Source organism: Corapipo altera, unplaced genomic scaffold, assembly GCF_003945725.1.
Source record: "Corapipo altera isolate COAL_440 unplaced genomic scaffold, ASM394572v1 52b, whole genome shotgun sequence".
Classification (NCBI taxonomy): Eukaryota; Metazoa; Chordata; class Aves; order Passeriformes; family Pipridae; genus Corapipo; species Corapipo altera.
Genome location: NW_020884922.1, coordinates 729,122 through 752,607, shown reverse-complemented (window position 1 = coordinate 752,607; position 23,486 = coordinate 729,122). Strand labels below are relative to the sequence as shown.

Sequence of the window (23,486 nt, the reverse complement as noted above, 5' to 3'; positions counted from 1 at the left end):
CAGAAATTAATAACAAGCATTAGTACCAGCAGGTTACTGCCAAAGAGAAAATGAAGATGTACTACTCACAGGAGGACTGGACTGCAACAGTCCCTGCAGTGTGAGGAGCAGACAGCTCTGCTCTTTCCACCACCACTACTACCTGGTTGAGAATCCAAAGGATAGGTGGGTCGCTGGGATGGAAAGCTCTGCAGCAGCTGAGGGAAAATGGACAAGTGCAGTAACTCAGAGTCTGCACAGAATTTTCCAAGCCTATTCCTGAGACTTTTCTGTTTCTGGAAAACCTCTAGAGATTTCTAATTCAACAGCTATTTCAAGACAACCAAACCAGACAAGTAATTAAAATAAAGTTGACTTTGTTTTCCTAGAGTATCTCAAAGTGCATCAGTGAGACAGAAACTGCCTGCTCTGTGTATTGCACTGAAGAGATTATCCAAGATTAGCGAGGTACTTTTCTGCCCTACCTAGTTGTCATAAGAGAAAATATTAACAGCCCACAGCAGGAAACAGAATCAATCTTAAAAATGATCCTATGGTCAATCTTTAAGAAATTGGTAACTTACAATTTTTTCTGCTTCCACAGCAATAAGGAAATTTTATGAAACTAAAACTCCAGTAAGTGTTTCACAGTCTGCCACAGAAGAGCACTCACATCTTGTACAGGAGAACATGACAGAGAGAAATAGAAGGTGAGCCCAGTGACTCAGAACAGTATAGATCAACAGGATCAGAAACGCTAATCTCAAAACCTGTGCTGAGTAGATGGGGAAACCACTACAGATAAATCAGATTTATGCTTTGGTCTGCAAACATTACACATAAAATAGTGGATGCTTTCCCTTTGGAGTCAATTGGCTCAGATCTGATTTTAAGAACTCAAACCCCCCACATTTCTTATTAAATGACTATTGATACATGCATAATATTATATAAGCTCCTTTTGTGGAGCCACTTGAAACACGAAATTACTTTTGACTCACTTGTCTTAGGTAAATTCACAGTCAAGTGCCTCTTCTGAAAAAAAACTAAGAAAAAATTAAAGGCACAGGATATCAGTGTATGTGTAGCAGATGAAAGCTAGAAAATTTGCAGAAGGGTGGAAGAGTGGTCTCATTCCCTTTCATACAGAGTGTTCTAGTAGGAAATGTACTATCACTACATTTAAGATCAGGCACCTTAACCAGTAACTAGAGAAAAAGAAAGGAAAAAAACCCAAACAGCACACATAGACTTAAAATCAGAACACTCATATCAACTAAGACAGGCTTCAAAAGAGTCACAACAATTCTCAGTTGCACAAGATGCTGCATCTGTGGGGTCACAAGACAGGTTTGGGTAAATCCTTACCTGGCAAAAATTCACTGTTGTACCAAATGCAGGATGGTCACTCAGGCAAGTTTAAAATAAATCTTACTCCTACGATGCAAGAAATGTTAGGTGACCTGCGATTAACCTCTTGTCACTAAGACAACCTGGATGCACCCCCGTTCTAAGCATTGGCACCTCATCGATTATGTCTTGGTGCGACAGAGAGATACCCGCGATGTCCACCATACCCGTGTGATGCCCAGCGCAGAATGCCAAACAGACCATCGGCTTGTGCGCTGTAAACTCAATTTCAAGCTCAAATTCAAACCAAAAAGGGGCAGCATCCCAAGGAGAAGACTCCAAGTTAACAATCTCCAATCAGCCACAGTAAGAGACATTTTCCAGGCAAACCTTCAGACTAGGCTTGAAAACATTCCCACAGCTTCTGCAGATTCCTCTCCTGAAACAATCTGGCACCATATTAAAAACAGCATCCTGCAAACCTCTGAAGAATCCTTAGGGTTCTCCCTCAAGAAGAACAAGGACTGGTTTGACAAAAACAACCAAGAAATCCAAGACTTGTTGAGGAAGAAGAGAACCGCCCACCAAGCACACCTTGCACTGCCATCCTGTCACGCAAGAAAAACAGCCTTTCGTCTCGCATGCAGCAAGCTCCAGCAGAAACTCTGTGACATCCAGAACAAGTGGTGGATCGATCTAGCTGAAAAAACTCAATTATGCGCAGATACAGGTGATCACAAAGGTTTCTATGAGGCCTTGAAAACAGCATACGGGCCTACATACCAGGTACAAAGCCCTCTACTCAGCACTGATGGTCAAACCCTTCTAACAGATAAAACCTCCATTCTGAATCGATTGTCTGAACACTTTCAGACTCTTTTCAGTACCAACTGTGTAGTCCAAGATTCAGCAATTCAGTCCATCACACAACAACCAGTAAAGTATGAATTGGATACTGTCCCCAATTTAGGAGAAACCCTCAAGGCCATACAGCAGGTGAAAATCGGCAAGGCAGCTGGGGTTGATGGAATTCCACCCGAAGTCTGGAAACATGGGGGCCTTGCACTCCACACCAAAATCCATGAGTTTGTGGTGCGCTGTTGGGAGCTCGGTGAACTACCATCAGACCATCGTGATGCAGTCATCATCACTTTGTACAAGAAGAAAGGTATTAAATCAGATTGCTCAAACTATCGTGGTATTACTCTGCTCTCCATTGCTGGCAAAATCCTGGCAAGAATACTCTTGAACAGACTAATACCCGCTATTGCAGAAGGAATTCTTCCTGAAAGTCAGTGTGGTTTCAGAGCCAACAGGAGTACCACAGACATGGTATTTGTTCTCAGACAACTGCAAGAGAAGTGTAAGGAATAGAACAAAGGACTCTATGTAACCTTTGTTGACCTCACCAAGGCTTTCGATACTGTGAGCAGAAAAGGTCTAGGGCAGATTTTGGTATTCTTAGGTTGTCCCCCCAAGTTCCTTAAAATGATCATCTCACTCCATGAGGATCAGCACGGTCAAGTCAGATATGGCAATGCACTTTCTGAGCCCTTTCTAATAAAGAAAGGTGTGAAACAAGGCTGTGTTCTTGCTCCAGCCCTATTCACCGTCTTCTTTAGCATGATGCTCCAAAGGGCCACTGCAGACCTCGATGATCAGGACGGTATCTACATTTGATACTGTACTGATGGAAGTCTATTCAATCTAAGGCGACTGAAGGCCCACACCAAGACATTAAACTACCTTGTGCGGGAGCTGCTCTATGCTGATGACACCACCCTTGTTGCCCACACAGAAGCAGCCCTGCAGCGTTTAACATCCTGCTTTGCAGATGCTGCTGAGCACTTTGGGCTGGAAGTCAGCTTAAAGAAGACAGAAGTTCTCTATCAACCTGCACCTCAGGAAGTCTTCCATCATCCCCACATCACCATTGGCCAATCAGAGCTCAAATCAGTCCAACAGTTTAATTACCTTGGTAGCCTCATCTCCTCAGATGGTAAGATCGATGGAGAGATAGACAACAGGTTAGCTAAGGCATATAGTGCTTTTGGAAAACTCCACAAAAGAGTATGGCGTAATAAACACTTGAAGAAAAACACCAAGATCAGTGTTTACAAAGTCATAGTGTTGTCTACTCTCTTATACGGTTCCGAATCATGGGTCATCTACCGCCACCACCTGCGTCTCCTAGAACGCTTCCATCAACACTGTCTCCATACAATCCTTAACATCCGCTGGTCAGATTATGTGACCAATACATCTGTACTAGAGCAAGCTGCTGTCACAAGTATTGAGGCCATGTTGCTGAGAACTCAGCTACGCTGGGCAGGGCACGTCTCCAGGATGAAGGACCACCGCCTCCCTAAGATCCTGCTCTATGGTGAACTTGCCACTGGCTGCCGCAAGAGAGGAGCCCCGAAGAAAAGATTCAAGGACTCCCTGAAACAACATCTCAGCCTTGGCCATATTGATCACCATAACTGGTCTACTCTGGCCTCAAATCGGGAGGCCTGGAGACACACCATCTATAACGCAGTTGTCTCCTTCGAGAACACACGCAGGATCACTCTCGAGGAAAAAAGGCAACGCAGAAAGAACCGTGTCTTGCAGAATACACCATCTAAGGAGTCTTTCTGCTGTGCCTTTTGCAATCGGATACGTCTGTCACGTATTGGCCTCATAAGCCACCAGCGTGCCTGTAGCAAATGTGGATAGTGCCTTCCCAAATCTTTGTTCACGAAGCCTGGCCATGATATGATAACATAAAGACTCTTGAATTAAAATTTATCTTAGAGAATTAAGACAAATTTGAGTGACATTTTTCTTTTTTAAAACAGCATTAGTATCTTTTAAAGTCATGTTTTAAGATCATAGGTCTTTTGCCATACCTCTGATTGCAGTGCATAGTGCAGAGAAACATTTTACAAAAATGCATAAATAAAGTCTTAGAGATGTATTTTAATTCATATATCTGTTCATTGGGTACTTCTACCAAATCCCTTTTGGTAGCAACAACACCAAAGGCATTTTCCCATTTTTCTCTCACTCACTGGGGGGAAAATTCATCAAACAGATCCATGTTCATTAGATTTAAAAGAGTCTGAGAAAATATTACTATTATTAATACCAGTACAGGAAAAAAAATATCCCAATGAGCCAGGTGTCTGAATACTCTCCATTAAATAAAAAAATAAGTCAATAAATTAATAAATAAACTAAAGGCAAACCTACACACATTGGTCCATTCTCCCTATCTCAAAAACAGAAATCAAGTCCCTTGTAAGATCAAGGCACCCAAATTATCATTTTTTAAAACTACAGGCTAACAAGGTTAACATTTTTCTCAAGCTGACATACAATCTTTCCTTCTATTGTAAAACTGAAACAAAAAAAAGCAAAGCATTCTCCACACATTCTGTCAGAAATACTGACTTAAGTAATTGGCATTTAAGAGATTACACATTGGAGCTAAAAATTCACTATTGACATCACAGTGAAAATATAAGTGACTTGAGGTCAGTTGAAGCAAGAACTTACATTTATTTCACTACTTTGAAATTATTGCAGACATTTGGTAACATAACGTGAAAGATTACTGCAATGCAGTTTTTGACGGATAGTATTTCCTGTTGAGACAGAACAGAAAGAACTGTAGAGCTTCGAGATTGTAATCATTTAGTACATTTCTATGCACAAAGTACTTCTTTAAGCAAAATATTTCACCCCTGCAGCTGCTATCTCTTACATGTACTGTCATCCTTCATCCTCCCACAACTGGAAAGGAAGGAAAAAATGACAAGGCAAAGTTTTCAATCTGAAGACATGAAGTTCTATAAAATATAGCGGGAATAGACAAAAGAATCTCATGTGCATTATGAGTTTGTGCAATTGTACCAATAACAATATTGCAAGTTGCTTCCTTTCTCAATTTGGCATTAAAGACATGTAGGCATTTGCAAAAACGTGTTATAAAACAAGTAAGAATTTATATGAGCTTTTTCTAACAGATGTCTCCCAACAGGGGTCAATGCCAGGTTGTTCTTTCCCAGCCCAGATTTGCAACCTGTTCTTATCTGATTTAGTATCTTATTGTTCTGCTGTTCAAAAGAATTATATATGTTTTAAACACCAAGAAACAAGATTGGTTAAGACAAAGTCTTTGTATGAATCTCTAAAGCTGTGGTGGCTTTGATCCAAGTTTATCTGCACAGACTTCAACTGAAAGATAGAAGTCTGAGTAAAGTAAAACTGATTCCAAGGCACAACTTATAAATGCTCTCCAAGATAGGGTGGATATGCCTAAGAGAATGAGACAAAATTTACAAGGAAACAAGGGACGTAAGAACTCTCATATACATGGCAGGTTTTGAGAGGTTTCTTTGTGGAAAGAAGTGTCTGAGGTTTTATTAAAAATAATAATCTAACAGAGGGAGCACCAGACAACACTGGAAGGTGATTTTAAGAACTGACAGTAGGTAAGCATGAGAAAGACTTTTAATAAAATCCTTCATCCTGGCAGAAAACTAACCAGAACAAAATCAAGGCCAACTTTTGTCACCATAAGTTAAATCTTATGAATTTTCTCAAGCTAAAATAGAGAGATATATTCTAGATAGATGAAGATATAAGCAGTCTTTATATTTGCACACAGCTGTTCTACAGTTGTACCAAGTATGCTTCTTAAGAAGAAACTCTCACATGTTCCCCTTTCACCAACACATTACAGTCTCGGAAGTACCTCCAGAAACAGTAACACCAATCTAATTTTGAACAGTGAAAACGACAGACAAAATTTTGAAAATTAAGGCTCACTAAACAAGAAAGTAGAATTTTAGGTGCTTCTTGTGTATGGCATTGTCTGAGCAGGTGTTTCTGGTGCTCACATTGCACTTAGGAAAGTCAGGTCCCCAACACAGTAGGGAAGGAAGAAACAAGTAATTAACAAGCAAACAGAATTCTTGTCCTTATATTTTGAATTTGCTTTTTCATAATTCTGAGCAGACTTGTAACTTGTCAGACATAACCACCAGATTCAAAAGGCTCCTTCGTATCTAATGCTTCCTTAGTCAAATCTGTTCAGCCCACTGAACTTACAATTTTCATGGTTTTTTGTATCTCACTTTTTTCTCACTCATATACATTTTAGTACTTCTATAAAATATGTATATGCATATTCATATACATAAAAATTGTATCTACATATAAAAAATGTTTCTTTTAGATACTTTTCCTCTTTGCATCAAATTGAAAAAGGTGGTCTTTGAAGAATGAAGACCTGTCAAGACAAACCTAATGGTTACTAGTTACTAGAAATTCTTACTCTGAAGCACTAAACCACTTTACATGCTGGGACCTCTTCATTATGAGGTGTGCCATAAACCGTAATTAAATATGTAATGCACTCATTTGTATTTATGGGGTTTATCCATTTGCAGTGACGCAGCTTTTTGTCAGTGACTGCTGTCAGCTCTGCTCATTTCAGGATCACAGCAGAGCACCGTGTCTTGCCTAACGCCGATCATGCATCCCCCAAGCACTGTGTGACTGCCAACTTCAACTTTGGGTCCATATTTGTTTTTAAACTAAGAGGAACAAGAGTGTAAACAATGACTTCATATCACAGAATCAATTAGGTTGGAAAAGACCTCTGAGATCTTCCAGACCAACCTATGACCACCACATCAACCAGACCATGGCACAAAGTGCCACGTCCAGTCTTTCCTTAAACACCTCCAGGGACAGCGATTTCACCAACTCCCTGGGCAGTACATTCCAATGTCTGATCACTCTTTCCGTGAAGAAATTCCTCCGAACTAACGTCCAATCTATACCTCCCCTGGCGTTCTCTCATCCTATCACTCGTTGCCTGGGAGACCAATCTCCACCTGGCTACACCCTCCTTTCAGGCAGTTGTAGAGAGTGCTAAGGTCACACCTGAGCTTCCTCTTTGCCAGCAGCTCCCTCAGCTGCTTCTCATAGGGCCTGTGCTCCAGACCCTTCCCCAGCTCCACAGCCCTTCTCTGGACTTGCTCTAACATCTCAATGTCCTTCCTATAGTGAGGGGCCCAGAACTGGACACAGCACTGGAGGAGCAGCCTCACCAGCGCCGAGTACAGGGGGACAATCCTTGCCCTGGTCCTGCCGGCCACACTATTCCTGATCCAGGCCGGGATGCCCTTGGCCTTCTTAGCCACCCGGGCACACTGCTGGTTCATTTTCAGTAGGCTGTCGACCAGCACCCCCAGGTTCTTATCCGCTGTGTCACGCGATGGCATGTCCGTGCTCCCGAAGGACGACCTTGCTAGTGTCAGTCACCCCTCCGGCGAAGGGCGGACAGTGGGTTCAGCGAGGTGGGCCGGGCTGGGGGGCCCCAGCGCACGTCCCCGGGCAGGGCTGGCCCGGCACCACGCGGGGCTGCGGCCCGGCGGCCGAGGGCCCCATTTCGGAGGCGGGGGGGCACCACACGCTGCACGGCTTTAAAGAGAGGCCTCGGCAAGAGAAGGAGACGGGGCTGAGCCCCACCGAGGCGCCGGCGATGGTGGCCGGCGTGCCCCTCTCTGCGAAGCCGAAGCCGCGGCCCTCGGGTGAACGCTGCAGCCCGGCGGACGGGCGCTCGGGGAGCGCTTCCCGAGTGGGGATTCCCTGAGAGAAGAAGGAGGAGGAGGAGGAGGAGGAGATGAAGAAGGAGGAGGCGGCGGTGGGCAGAGCAAACACGCACCTTCCCCGCGCAGATCGGGCGGCGGCGCCGGCACAGCCCTGGCTCCCGGCCGGCGGCGGACGGTGGGAGGAGGAGCCGCCGCGGGGGTGGGCGGGGGCGAGGCGGCCCGGCCCGGCCCGGCCCGGCCGGTGCCCGCGGTGCCAGCGGTGCCCGCCCGTGGCGCCTCGCAGCCCGCCCCGAGGCCCGGCGCGCCCGGCTCGGGAAATGCCTCCAGACCCCGGAGGCCTGAAAACTCTCATCCATCGTCACCGGCCCTTGCAGGGGAGTGAGAGACTCGCTGCTGTGAGGCTGGTGAGGCACTGGAATAGGTTGCCCAGAGAAGGGGTAGATGCCCCATCCCTGATAGTGTTCAAAGCCGGGTTCGATGGGGCTCTGAGCAAGGTCGTTTAGTGGAAGATGTCCCAGCCTATGGCAGGGGGGGTTGGAACGAAATGGTCTTTAAGGTCCAACCCAAACCATTCTATGATTCTATGATGACCACTATGATTGTGGTTTTACAGAGTAGGTGTGATAGTGGTGCAAGGGCACACGGACAATGGATGAAGCACGCGAAGCTTTTCCTGCTGGCAGCGTCCTTCTCCTGGGTACTTCAGAGCATGGCTACTCTTGTGTAGTTCATTGATGGTTTCCAGCTATCTGAGAGCCTTTGCTCCCTTCATGCTGCTCAGAACCAAGGTAGGGCCACCACTCCTTAGATGGTGGCCGCCTGCACAAGTAACATTGCACTCACTTAAATCAAGGTGTGTTTATAAAAACACTTAGGTAAATGAGTGCAACTTCTTCTGTAGATAAGATCTTAAATTACAAACATGGGTCTTAATCTGCAAACACTTGAATTAAAGCTCTCGTTTGATTCTGTTAAAGTCAATGGGACTACCCAGGTGCTTAGAGGTAAGTGTTTTTAGGATCAAAGCCCTTGGTGCATTTCCAAAAAGCTGCTGTAGCAAGAAGACAGTGAAAAATTTCCCTCTAATATTCAACACAGTATTCCAATATTCATGAACTTTCTGCCTCAGTGAAATGACTGTTATACTAATGAGCTTCATGGGTGTGTACCTTGAGGAGGGATTTGAAACACCTTATTATAAGATAATGGCTGTTCGAGCCAACCTGACTCCTCCACCCGTTTATTTGAGGTGACTCATTTGTATTTTTTCACTTGTATTTTTCAGTGCAGAATCATAATGGTACATTTTTGCAGATGGGACTGTGTCCTCTACAATACTGATCGGGGAGCATGCTGGTGGGATGCAACAATATGTTTCTCCAAGTGCCACAGTCCTTGAGAGTCCTGTTCCATTGAGGGTAACAAAATAAATGATTCAATAAAAATGTCACACAAGTAAAAGTCTGTCATAGATCTGCCTGTCTAGCTGCCTCTTTCCTGCACATTCTATATATTCTTTAGTATAAGCTGTAAGCATCCATCTAGGACTGTATCTCTGGAAAGAGATATACACAGTGGTTAAGTAGTGAAAGTCATGCAAGAAAATATTCTATCCTCAGAGGTTGGCTGTTGCACCCACAACACCTTGAACTTAAATACCAAAATACAGCCTTCCTTTTTACTTCCAGTGAGAGAGAACATAGGACAGGTCTGCATGAACAAGCTCATGTAAAATGGCACTGGCAGTATTTGAATTTAGGATTTTAGTTGATTCCTGGGAGTGATTTCATTTGCTCCCTTTATAATTAAATCACTTCCCTTAACTGGTTTCCCATTAGTTTTTCCCTTTGTTAATCCTTCCACAGCCAAGAAATCAAAAGGAGGAGTGATAATAGGCCATCTTTTTTCTCCTCCATCGAATAGTCAGAAGGATGGAAATATCTCATTAATATCTCATTAATCACAAGTGAGAGGGTAGAGAGCACTCTGTTCTTGTCTCCTGTTGTCCTTGCCAGAGAAGCAATAAGAGCAAATAAAGAAGCATAACAACAAACCCAGAGCTCCACCCCTCAAGCCTCTTCAGCCAGCAGCACACATACATCTGTTTACAGGCTTGAAATACATCAATACCCACTTAGCCTTGGGAAAGGTATTTCCCTTACACCCATCTCTTACATGCTTTTCTCCTATTTTGCATTATTCACTAAATACTTAGTTTTGTTTTCCTTTAGTTTGCAGCTTCAGGACTTTTGGATTGCTTGCTTTTTCCTCCTCAGGACTGTAATTGTAAATCAGGGAGAGGCTGGAGCTGAGGAGACCTGTGCTCAGTTTCCCAAACTTCATAAGATACTATGAAGGGCAAAATCCTAGCCCTACCATCCAGAAATCGCTGGTGTCATCCATCTTGCATGCTCCTGAACTCATAAAGACTGTCAGGTGCTTGAAGGTCCCTGTACGGATCATCTTTACAAGATTGCTGTGATTATACTGCTAGTAACAGTCTCAGAGTCAAGAACATAATATTCAAGAAAGGGATTGGATACATATGAATGCCAAAAATAATTGGAATTATCTGACTGTAGTTTGGTGCTTCAAGGAATAAGCTGGTATCTAACTCATGGAAAGGGGAATAGAACCTAAAGTGAGGATAGATGACATTTCTTACTACTGGATTTTTTTTCCCTTTCTACTATATAGCATATAAAGCAACTGGTGAAGTGTGCTGCTAGGCATAGGATAGTGCCTGAATGCATCTTGAATCTCTTCTGATAGGACAGTTGCTTGGTACCATGCTCCTTCCTACACAGGATGAGGGTGATGGATGATGCTATTTCGCTGTGCCTTGTTTTTCCACTCTGTTTAGACTGCATGGTTTTTGGACCAAGAACTGCTTTGGTGGAGCTCCAAACTTTGTTGAAGTCTCTGAAATGTGACTTCATTAAAAAAATAATAAGAAATCACAAGCATATTCACATACTAATTATTATGCAAAGTGGGGAGGGGGAGGGAAGAAAGTACGAGATTCCTTTGAAAAGCTGCCAGCACAGGTCCAAATACCAGAGGTGTTTGAAGTGGGAGCACACTGTACCAGACTGAAGGAATTACCAATATACCAGTTACCCTTGTTTAGAAGTATGCTCTCAGTTTTTATTTTATGACATTTATTTACTTTGGCAAAGCACTTTTTATTTTTTTTCTCAGTCTCCCAAAAGTCTCCTCTAGGTCCAGATTGGATTTTAGTACCACTAGAAGATGTTTTCTTCATTTAAAGTTTTTCTTTGTTGCTTTGCACTGTAGGCAGGTAAATATGGATTGCTAATTAATGCAAACTCTAGCTCTTATTTCCTCTTATTTTCCAGTTAAAAGAACTGAAAACAAAAAGTCCGAAGTTTCAAAGAATCAATGCTTTTCAGTTCCTTCTAGGAAGAAGCATTTAAGCTTGACTCTGACTTAAATGTCTCCATTGAGGCAGCCTAGCAGCAAATAAATATATCCTAATAGTGAAAAGAATGGGGAAAAAATAGGGACATCGTGAAAGAAAAATAACAAGCAATTCAAAGAAAGTATTTTTTATATAGTTCTGTTTGCTTTTCTGCTGCTGTGTCAGAGACTCATTTTTTTTCAGGTATCATGAGCAAATCATCAGCTGAGAGCAGAATATCTGCCAGCAGTCGGTTGGTAGGGTGTACTTGCTTGAGACGTGTCTTAACTTGGGCATGTCCAGTGCAATGCGGGTTTACTATCAGAACTCAGCATTAGTTGCCTCAAGTTTCCATGCATTCTGATACTAAGATGATGCAAGCCAACAAACTGAATTCTCTCCTGCCAAAGGGAAATCTCCTCTCTGAACAACACCCACCAACATATAGCCGGTAGCAAAATGCCACTGTACACATGCTCCAAGAACACAGCAATGTCGGCAACTGTGAGCCCTGGGTCCCTGCCCTGCGTGCAGCAGCCCTTCTGCTATTACAGCCTCTTGCAGCAAGGGCATGCAGCATCTCAAGAAAGCAGTGATGAACACACATGCTCCAGGGACATAAAAATATCAGCAACTCATGTTCCCACAAAAGTTCTGGCAGCAAAACTTGCTAGTAAAAGACATAGTCTGGCAGGGTAATTTCTCCTGCAGACTACTACAAATTTTCTGACAGGGGCAATTGCCTGGGTTTTTGCGAGAATTGGTGGAACATGTTTCCACTTGAACCTCTTTATAACCTGTGTGACTTGTGCAGCCATAGGTAGAGAACAGAGCATGGGCACCTGATGTAAAACCAGAGGTGCAAGGAGCCCTGTCTGTGCATTCTTCTGGATCTCCAGTAGGTAGCAATTGGTCCAGCAATATAGACGGATCTGCCTCCACTCCTGTGTTTACAAAGCAAAGGTATTTGAATGTTTGACATCAATTATCATATATTTGCATTAAAAGTACATTAAATATTGCTCTAAATAGCTTTTCTTATAATGAAGTAATTAAATTATAAATAGTTTCTCTCAGCAACTCTCTCTATGAGAGCTTGGTACCTGTGTTCTTCTCAATATTTTTGTGAGGATGAAATCCAGGTTTAACTTACTCAAAATCCAAATTCAACTTATTCAACCCATATTTGTCCCAGACAAGTTTAAATCCATGGATACTTTTAAAAATGCTGATAAAATACATCTTTTATTTCTGGACATAGTGTAAAGGGAATCCTCTATCCTGCTGTGTACCAATACAGCCCTTTTTTTACTAACACATCTACTGTAATGGTGACTTCCAGGCTCAAAGGACATCCGCTGCACCCCATTAACCTGCATGAAAACACAGTTACTCCCTGGCCCAAAATGGGCTGAGTTGAACTGTACTGAACAGTCCCCCATCCCCATCTCTGGAAGTGTTCAAGGCCAGATTGGATGAGACTTTGAGCAACCTGGTCTAGTGAAAGGTGTTCCTCGCACAGAAGGGAGAGTGGAACGGGATGATCTTTAAGGTCACTTCCAACCCAAAACACCCTATGATTCTATAAATCTATGAACACATTACAGTGTTCATACAGGATGAGACAATAAAATCTCCATCTAACAGAGGCAGATGGGAGGCTGAGCAGGAGTGTGACTTCTCTTGGTAACAATATTTCAGCCAGTCAGTTTATGGGGAAGGGGAGTGTTCTTGGAGTGGCAGATACTAGACAGATGAACAGAAACTGAGTGCTAAAATAGCTTGTTATCATCTGAACAGGCCCCAAAGTGAGAGGTGTGTTATTTTGTGACAGGTTTTGAATGCAGACACAAGTTTCCAGTCAGTGTGGATTCATGCTTTGAGACCAAGCTTCACCACTACCTCATTCTAGATTTAACTATAAGACTCTGAACAGGCTGCTCTAGCCAAGAGGAAATAATATAGCAGTCATAATTTAAACTTCAGAAAAACTGTGATTCTGCAAGAGAGTCAATGTGTTACTACCAAAACTAACTAAAGTTTTGGAGTCCTGATTCTCTATATTTAGAAAATGGCATGATTCTTACTCAAATTTGCAAAGTCTGTCTGATCATAATTGGAAAGTTTTGATAAACATGCTAAAAAGTGAAAAGTTGATACACTGAGAACTTGTGTAAAAGAATATACTGCTTCTTTAAGGACAGGTACAGCATTTCTTAGAAAAGCCAAAGCTGAACAAGTCTGTGGAGTTTCAGAATCTGCATTAAAAGTCCCATCAGGAAAGGCTGAAGTAAAATTCCTCACAGCTTTTAGTGCTGAATGTGTGTTATAAAAAGCATAGACTGGCAGGGAAAAATTGATGATTTCTACTGCCAGAGTTGTTACAAAAATCAAACCATGAATTGGGAGAAGTCACATGGCTGAGCACCTGTAACCAATTTTTGAGATGATAAAAGAAAACTTTAGATTCTTTGACAGCTCTTCTGTGGGTATATTTTTTTTAACTTTTCAGGCTTTTTTTTTTTTTTTATAAAACCACTTAGAAGCTGAAAAAATGGAATCTTTGTTCTTTTTTTTTCCCAGAAGTTGGAAGAGTACTAAGATTGAGACTTGCTGCTTCTGAAGTCTTAACAGACATTGTGATTGGAATTACTCAATTCAATAACTAGCAGAAATGCTTTTGCATAATAAATAAGTTACAATAATTACATATGCTTTAAAGTCAAAATGGTTTTGCTAATCTTTGTTCTGATGGGCCTAATAAATTTTGCTTTATAAAAAGTGTTAATTTTATGCATTCATAATGAATTCTCAATTTGCATTGAAAAGCAAGTTGCAACAAATAAACTTATAAACTGAATCAAGTGGTAAATACATATTTATTTACCATTTTAACATAACAGAATGGGAAAACTAAAATATAAATAATGGAAGCTTTGTAATGGCATAAAGATGAAAACAGTCTGTACTCCTGCAGAGCAAAAAGTACAAAATTTTCTGTAAAAATTAAATAAATTGCTAGTTCACAAGTCGTCTTGTTTACCAGCCAATGAAAATTTTCTTTAGGAAAATATCTGAGCACATACAAAACAAGGTGAAAGCTGATAATGTAAAGACAGGTTTCTTGCTGCTGCTTTGATTGTAGTCAATAATTTAAGATGACTGTGACTCTCAGCGAAGGTTTTCCTATGGGATGGAGCTCAAATCATGAAGATTCACTAGACCTGTTCCTGAAGCTTTGGCTCAGCAACATGAAAGTGGCACAGCCACCAGCCTGGCAGTGAGGCACCAGGTCAAGGCAGCGTCCTTCATTCAAGCCTTTTTGGTTTGAGCAAGAGTTAAGACATGCCCTTCGCCATCTGAGACTTTCCCCAAGTCAGCATTAACTCGGCTGGCACTAAGGGCTAGTCCAGAAGGAAGCACACGCTCTGCTTCTCTTCCTTTCATAAGAGACTCTTCTGTTAGCTCTGTGGTATTGAAATTACAGGGATGAATGATGAAAACTGAACTTTGGGCTGTTTTACATTCCTTCAGTACCATTTAGTGTGATGGTTGTTGACTTCTCCCTGCCACTATATTTAGAACAGGGAGTAGGAAGGAGATGAGCGTTAGTATTATGGGTTATGACACAAAAACATCAAAAAGAAAGTCTGTTCTCATTTCTCTTTGGTATCCTCTGGGGAGCTGCAGTGTTTAGAGAAAGCTCCTGTTCCACTGCAGGAGCTCAGGAAAATGGGCACCAAACTTTGTTTACACTCTAGAACTACATATGACCATACAAGGTCGGTGGGTAACTAGGACACAGAACTTTTTCCTGTACTGAGTTTAGTTTCCCACCACTAGATAAGCGTCAAGTAGGTTGTCTGGTGGAGTTATTGTTCTTTATACGTCAGCACTTGGATTAAAAATAGAAAAATATCAGAAGCTTCCTCTGCATTCAGCAAATCAACAAAAAGTCCATGGGAAAAAAAAATTGCATAATGCCCCAGAAGAAATCTAAATTAATTAAAGTCACCCCCTATAGAGAACTTGGCCTCTGTTTATTTTCAACAAACTATTACAGGTTTTGCAATATTTTTCTGGAAGTTTTTCACAAGCATTCCTACTTCCTCTCACTCCAGGCCAGGGCTGAACTGCCATGCTGGAGGAATTCTTTGGACATGAACTTCAGCGATGAGAGACAGAGGCCCTCAGCCCCAGTCCAACTACAGAATTTTACAGATCTATTACATCTACAGATTTTAAGCTGCGGTGTGAATTAAAACCCTCAAGAGCTCCTCAGGCTACGCCATAAAAACATTTGATATTAAAGGATTTACAGGTAGTGAAAGCTTGACCTCTTCCAAAAGAAAAAAGAAATGGAAAAGAAGTGAAAAGTTGCTTCAATAGGCAACAGCACATTCTGACTGCAAAGCCCCTGTTGCACATCTTATCCCTTTTTTCCCACCTCCCACGGTCAAAAGACAACCCAGACCTTGCCAAGTGCAATGCAGAACCCTGATTATTGCCTTCTGCTGCCCTCCCATCACCTCATTTGGGCAGCATGAGACATGCAGGGTCAACCCTGCAAGTCCTGCATCCATTTTGCTTTAGCATAAATCCCAGGGGTGAGCAGTTAGCAGAAGCTATGACTGCCAACATCTGCAAGAAGTAGCACAGATCTCTGATGTCCTGGGAAGCTGTGTGCAACCAAGAGTGTCTCTCAGGGTATGACACCAACACCTGCTCACTCTCCTGACTACAGATTGTCTCTTTTAAGACCGTATTTGCAAAGGCAGCTACTCAAAGAAAACAAAATGCCTTGTAACTTCTAGTGGAAAACATGGGCTGTCAGGACAGTTTTTCTTCCTACCTTCTTTCCACTCACCCCAAATTAATGTCTGTAGCTCTGTATGAGCCCTGTCCCTTCCCCCCATCCCCACTGGAAACTATGCTCAGATACTGCAAATATACAGAGGGATTTTCAGATTTCCACCCACGCAAGCAGCTACTCAGCACATCCGATGCACATGTGAAACTGGATCACAAGGGTCAGGGCAGGAGCCCACATTTCCATTTCTAGCTCTATTGAGCTTAAGTTTTATTATTTGTTTGTTTTCAAAGCAAAAAATATACAACTTACTTTACTTCACAGAGGAAGAAATCTCAGCAAGGCATCTTTTTTTCCAGTGGCAGGGATGGGTTACAGCTCCCCAACTCCCACCCACACAGCTGAACCCAGTGCCTGGTCGGCTCAGGAGTCGTGAGGAAATGAAATGCACATGTCAGCATCCCCCTCTCCTGCTCCAGCTCCTTAGCAAAACTGCTCTTTTCCTCCAGCCATGAACAATCCCAAGACCAGAAGACGTGCCAGGGAATGGTATACGAGCTGTATTTTTTATCAGATGAACTGTACAGCAAAGTCATATTTCCTCAGCCTGATGAAAGTTTTGGAAAGGCCCATGGCATAGTGTTTTGACACCAAGGTTCAGAGCTCTGGGATACACAGACAAAAGCTTAAATGTAAAAAAATTAATATTTATGCTCATTAAAAGTGGACAACAAACATTTCCTTAAAGGAAATTATGTCTGTCTGATTAAGCAAATAAACTGATTGCAAGCCTAAAAAAACTTGCTATATTATTTCCATCTATAAGAATAATGGTTTCCCTAGAGAGCTTTACCCCTTGGATTCCTTTTCCCTTCTCATTTGCTTACTTGAGCAAAGTACATAATACTCAGCATAATATCCTCATCTCCCTCACTCCAATAGTTTTTATTTAATGTTTATCTGGATACTTCTGTCCTTACAAAAGTTTCCTGTATTCCATATGTTGCTTAAAACCAGCATCTGTCATTTAAGACTGAAATCCACCGTCATTTCCATACACAGCTCCAAGGGAAAAAAAAAGAGCAACAGGTAGTCAAAGTTATAAATATGCTGCTCTTTTGTTAGAGGATACAAGAGGACAATTTTTATTTTAATTTATCCTATTTCAAAATGAAGACAAAGCTAACTATACAGCCTGTAAACATGAGCTACAATTCACTTGTAAAGTTGGCAAGCAGAGTAACCAGGAACTCAACTTCTGAAGTTATTTTGCCATGAATAAAGCCAAGGCGAAAGCCTTCTTTCAACGTCAGCTTTATATTACTTGCATTTGGCCTCATTTGCTAAGAATCTAAGAGGAAGTAACCATTTATAACCCAGGGTAAATCAAAGCTAAGTGGCATTTTGATAAATACTAGAGCCTATCAATCACAAGGAGATGCTGTATCAGGTTGCTGAGGAATTCCAGAGCTGCTGCAGTGGCTCCAGCACAGCAGAGCCAAGGGTCTCTAGGAAAAGCCATCCCAGAGGTACAGAAGCCATTGCTAGCCACAGGCAGGCGGTGCAGCACCCAGAGTCTGGCACTGAGACTGCCAGCTGCCCAGCAACATCCATGAGAAGCCAGAGTATTGCTAGAAACACATCCAGGAAGGGGAGAACAAAAGGGAAGGAAAACCAAAGACCAACTTGTGCTAGGAAGCCTCTGCATAAGAGACGCACATTCAGCTGCCGATTTCTTCTGAACGGCGTTGCTGGAAGCCGAGTGCATCAGCCTGGTTTTCAGATTGATGAAAACTGAACTGATGTTTATAACCAAGACTCTTAGAATTTTTACCTAATAGTATGGTTTGGCACTTAAAACAGAAAGGCAAAGAGATCACAAGATGATAAATTCTACTAACACACCTACTGCATGTTAAAAAGGTTTCAGGTTTTTGTTACAGAGGGTGGGAGGACTGGAATATTCAGGTTCATCTACAAAACTGAAGCATTAACTCTTCTGTATATAACAGAGTGGGTAATGGATGTGTAGGGGAAAAAAGGTGAATGGTGAAATAAAGCTGAAACTTTACCATTGCTTCTGTTTGTAAACAGATGCAGAAGGAACTAGCAAGCATAATATTTGGCAGCCTGCTTCATTACGACAGATGTCTATGTAGGATAAAGTGGCCTGTACAATAGGTATAGAGGCAGAGTCTTACATATATAAGAAAGATCAAAACAGCTACTTAATTTGCTTAAGAAGAAGGAGGAGTCAGTTTATCTTGTGTTTAATATTTATAGCTATATTTGCAGCAATATTAATTGCACCCTTAAAGGAAATTCAGATCTACTACCTTAAGCAAAGTGGGCTTCAAAAAACTGGAGGTCAGACTATACAAATAAAGTATTAGTTTAGGCATGGTAGACTTTATTTTGGCACTTTAACAAATGCTTTATTTTACAGCAGTGGCACAGCATTTGCCAGAAATCTTCTTTTCTTGGCACAGTTATTTCAAGCAGTTATTTTACTAATTGAAGTTCACTAAATATTGCACAATAAAATATACCTGTTAAATTCTTACCCTGTTTTTACTTGCTGAAGTTGTATGGCTTCAAAAAACTTGCCAGTTAAGTAAAAAGCAATATATTAAATATTTGAGCACAGGATAGCATTTGTTTGTTCCTAAATGACCACTGACCTTGGGACAGCAACAAATACAAATTACGCAACTCTTATCTGAAGAGCTACCAGATCTTATTTACAATACATTGCCATTTCTGAGATGTACTTCAGCTTGACATCCTGAACACCTATATTTTGGAAATCTCAAAAATAAAAAATTAGGAGGTCAAGAGAGCAGAAGACGAAGCCATTTGTCTGTTACAAAGCATAATATAAGGAGGCAGACTATCGTCTTTGCCACATGTCCCTCTATCCAACACCTTTCTAAGGTCTAAGCAACAGAACCTTTTCTCTTCTATTCAGAATATTTCTTTCTTCTCTTATGAAGACATTCCACTTGTCTCAACTCTTCTACTGGAGTCCAAGCAGAATAAACCAAAATTCTCCAACGGGCCAGGGAAAAAACCAAACTCAAACAACAAATCAAAAACCAATACACACAGTAAATGAGCTAGGGTATTCCTTTGAATTTTACAGTAGGGAAAACAACATTTGCAGGAAGAACAGGTCTGCATCAATAATGCCATTAAATATAATGCAAAAGTCAAATGATTCATAACTCATATACCAGATGCAAGAATTGAACATTCTCGGTTTTCTATGCCACTTCAGCAATAAATCTGGTGTGAGGATAAGTCTGATCAACAGCCTTTCTTTTTTTGGTCTAGATTTTTAAGATCTACTAGATGTACTCTGTGACATTAGAACATAAGCAAGTAGACATAAAATGAAAAGCATACAAAAGTATATCACAATGGAATTCTCAGTATTAGGCCACATGATTTATTCAGTAGTGTTTATGTTCCCAAATTACAATTATGTCTATCCATGTAAGACTACAAAAGTTACCATTAGAATTGTCTGTGCTTATAAAATACCAACATTTTCTTTTACTGTTATATACTCATTAACACCAGTCTGCGACGAGTCACATATAATCATAGGCACTTCAAAGGCTTTAAAAGACGTTTACAACTTAAATGCATTTTTAAAGAACAAAAATTTAAACCTCTACTTGTACCTTCAAATTGCAAATAATTAACAAATACAGTGGCCATAGAAATCTGCAGCAACTTCTCAAAATACTGTTAGAGTCTTTGGGTTTGCTTAGGTTCGTCAGTAGCTTACTCCAAATCTTCCTTACAGGAGATTTGTTTAGTAAGAATACGACTATACAGTTTGTAGTAATAATCCAATTTTACACATTAATTTGCTGTTACAAATCTCACTGAAGCTACAGGTAAGCTGAGAAACAATGCAAAGTGTAAAATTGATAATCTGACACTTAAATTTATACAAAGTGAAGGTTAAAGTTTACATAGCTGAAAAATTACATTTACACTGAAAGTTACTGTTATCTGAATTATCTGAAGACAAATTGCACCATGACAACTACAAAAAGGCATTTTTTGGAAACAGATAAATTAATGAAATAAAAACTAACTTGTAAGATCAATCTGAGACATGCTGACAAAAATTAAACAACTTTCATTGAACCATAGGATAAAACAATAATTTTCATTATTTTATATTTATGCATAAAGTTTTAAAAATCATTCAGTGAACATCAATGGTTTTATAAAATAATGCTTTGCCACTGTTATTCACAGAACACTGCAAATGTTAAGTTTTAATTTTACATTTTTAAAAGAATACATGAAAAGTTTTAAATACAATGGGGTTTTATCATAAAGGTGCCGTAATGGCTCTTTAATGAAAAAAAAAAAAAATCTTCATTATTCTATGCAAAAGCTTTATTTAAAAAAGTTCAGTGATCTCATAAATAGAGACACTAAATTGGAATTTTATGCATAAAACTCCTTAGTAGGTGCCTTTTGATAGGCAGCACAGGATGGTTTACGTTCACCGAGGTCATAACTGCCTTCATCCTTCTTTCTCATGCGATATACCAGCAGCAGGATAAGGAAGATTGCAAAAAGAAAACCAATAACTCCACCAGCAATAACAGCTGTAATCAAAGAAACAGAGATTCACAATATGCCAGAAAAATAAGTTAAGCACAGTGCTTCTTCACCACACACAACGAGTTTGCTATTATTTTCAAATTGCAGAAAAGGGCTCCTCCCATTATGCAACTGTCTTCATTATTAGTATCCTGAAATATATTGTCAGAAAGCTTGTTCGTGTTTACGAAGGCAATCATTTAAAAGGACATTCCACCTACAAGTCAGTGATCCAACAGCCCACAGTTCTACAAAAGTTATTAGAATTTTTTCAAAACCCCAATTAAAAAGCCACTAGTACTGCCAGAGCATAAAGTTGTCTTTCAAACTAATTTTTCAACAATTACATTTTCAGCTTTAAAAGAAGTATTTTGTTACCCTAGCTAAGAAATGGGTTTTCCCTTTTCTCTGTCCGTTTTCACTCTGACTCTAGATTGAAATAAATTTCCTATTGATGAATAACAGGAGAGAACACTTCTTGCACTTGTGAGTGTGTGCAAAGTATCAACTCCAACTAGACTTCAGGAGCACACCCACATGCTTCCACTGATGTGGATTTAAAGCTATTTCACACTTTGATGCTCATTGGAAGATGTGGTCCAAAACTGTGTGACTTCATGGCTCCCAACATCCCTTCCAAGGACACAGGGGAAAAGTGTACCTGTAAACACTGTTCTTACACCAAAAAACCGCTCACATGTAGTGAAAACAAAGTTGGCCATCTTTTGCCTCCCTGGGTAATGCATGGAAATAGACCCTCTGTATCCTAAGGGGTATCCGTACCCTAACAGTTGGTGCTCATCAATCCCTCTCCCTCTACCCACACCTGCCATGAGCTCCTCCCAGGCAGTGTCCATCTGTACCAGATGGACCAGAGAGCAACGTGCTCTTGGGAGGTGAGAAATACATTTCTTCATTGCAAGCATCAATCAAATTGTAATTCCTTTTATGAGTTGTGGAAGCTTCAGATACTCAGCTGGCAGTATTCAACTTGTGGGCATTGAATCAATTAGCAATAGACTTAACTACCAAATATCTCCTGAAGATGCCCATTTCATTCTCCTCAAATCAACCACTGGCTACCAACTATGAATGTACTTGGTACTAATGTGTTTAATGCCATGAATATACCAAGAAAACTCAAATGTTGAGTTTGCATTATTTGATATGAATCCCTTCTGTTTCCTATTGTATTTCTGGTGAGATAGACGTTGGCAAACACCGCCTCACCTGCCAGAACTTCTGTTCTCTGAAAGAGGTTTTCTGAATGCTTCTCAGTGAAGACATCCGTGTCATCCCCTGGCTCATCGCTCTTTTTCTTGGTGTCCACCTCAGACCTTTCCTCTTTATCAATTTCTTCAGGTGACTGTGGCACAAAAAGAGAAACAGCGTTGCTTACAAAGAGGGCACACCACAAGTTAGCACGTCACTGCCTGTCATGGGCAGTCATGTAGCTGTGGCTTCACACACACACTCCACAATACCAAACACAACACATAGAAAGTTTTTAGACCATAGAAAGATGGTCTAGACAACACTGTAACTGGATCTATTTGTCACCAGGATGTCAGAATGAAAAACACTACCTGTAAGTTTAAAACCTTCAAACGTATATTTAGCAAACAGCTCTTAATATTGCCTGTGTTTATCAGAATAACAGCTTCAGAATGAAATAACAATCTGAAATTAATATATCAGGCATGTTATATGCAGAATGCCTTTGAAGGTAACTTGGACAGTACTACTTATGGTGGCAGAAAGAAATACTGAAATAGTTAATGGAACCTGGCAAGTGTTCAAACTACAGTCAAACCACACAACATTCTCCCTTGAGAAGGGAAGTTTCATGCAGACTTTTCTAATAACTCTTTGAAAGATGTAAAAAAGGTACAGCCCAGACTCAAAAGTATCATGAGAAACTGTCCTGTGTATCATGATATAGTCTTTTTTGAATCTCTCTTTTCTTTCATGTGAAATCCAGACATTTCTATGCAGACTTTCTAGTAGGAATGAAACCAAACAGCTCAGGGCTCATTTAACAGGCTATAGTAGCATTAAGTGAAGTTTGCGGGGGCTTTTTAATCCATATAAATAAAAGAGTGTTAACATCAAGCCATCAATAGGGTACAGTGGAGTAATTTTAAATGGTGTTGCTCTCCAGCCGCGCACCTTTGTTTGTGCAGGCCCCTTGGTCTGCATTTTCACCGTGGTGGTCTCAGCCCTAGATGCATCACTAGTAGTTGGTAACTTTGGAAGCGTTCTGGATGTTGTTATCACTGCACTATCCTCCTCTTCTTCAGCACCTGGAGACAAAACATAACACTTCATTAACCTGTGAAATTCTTCCAGACCAATTATATGGTTTATTATGACACCAACATAGAGGTGCTTGCACAGCCCACCCCAGGCAAGGGGTTTAGATGACAGTGTCTGCTAAGATAAAGATGTGAGTGCAAACAGTGTGCCCCAAACTGTCAGGACAGTATTTGCCCCAAGTGATCCCATGAATAAGGAAGGGAGTGCATCAGCTGGAATAAACAGCAATCAGGAAACGACCATGATACTTTTCATACAGAAGGACCCATCCTGAAAAGAGGTACGACAAAAGCATTAACACTTGTAACAGGGGTAGAAAGTCTGGAGTGGAAGCAGCTGCCATCAGGGATGGTGTGACATGGGCAGACCCAGT

The 23,486-nt window shown here is 41.0% G+C and overlaps 2 protein-coding genes across 3 annotated transcripts in view; both read right to left on the bottom strand.

Annotated features, from left to right (window-relative positions):
* Positions 1-8,129, bottom strand: part of CPQ (carboxypeptidase Q) — a 152,431-nt gene extending 144,302 nt beyond the window's left edge. For both annotated transcript variants that reach the window (XM_027656947.1, XM_027656948.1), the window contains exon 1: positions 8,051-8,129. The gene's annotated coding sequence lies outside the window, so the exon portion shown is untranslated. The remainder of the gene's footprint in view (positions 1-8,050) is intronic.
* Positions 8,130-18,555: 10,426 nt separating this feature from the next.
* Positions 18,556-23,486, bottom strand: part of SDC2 (syndecan 2) — a 61,254-nt gene continuing 56,323 nt past the window's right edge. Inside the window, exons 3-5 of the mRNA XM_027656946.1 lie at positions 22,967-23,100; positions 22,028-22,163; positions 18,556-20,802 (exon numbers count right to left, since the gene is read on the bottom strand). Of these exons, the coding sequence (XP_027512747.1) occupies positions 20,639-20,802; positions 22,028-22,163; positions 22,967-23,100 (434 nt within the window). The 3' untranslated portion in view covers positions 18,556-20,638. The remainder of the gene's footprint in view (positions 20,803-22,027; positions 22,164-22,966; positions 23,101-23,486) is intronic.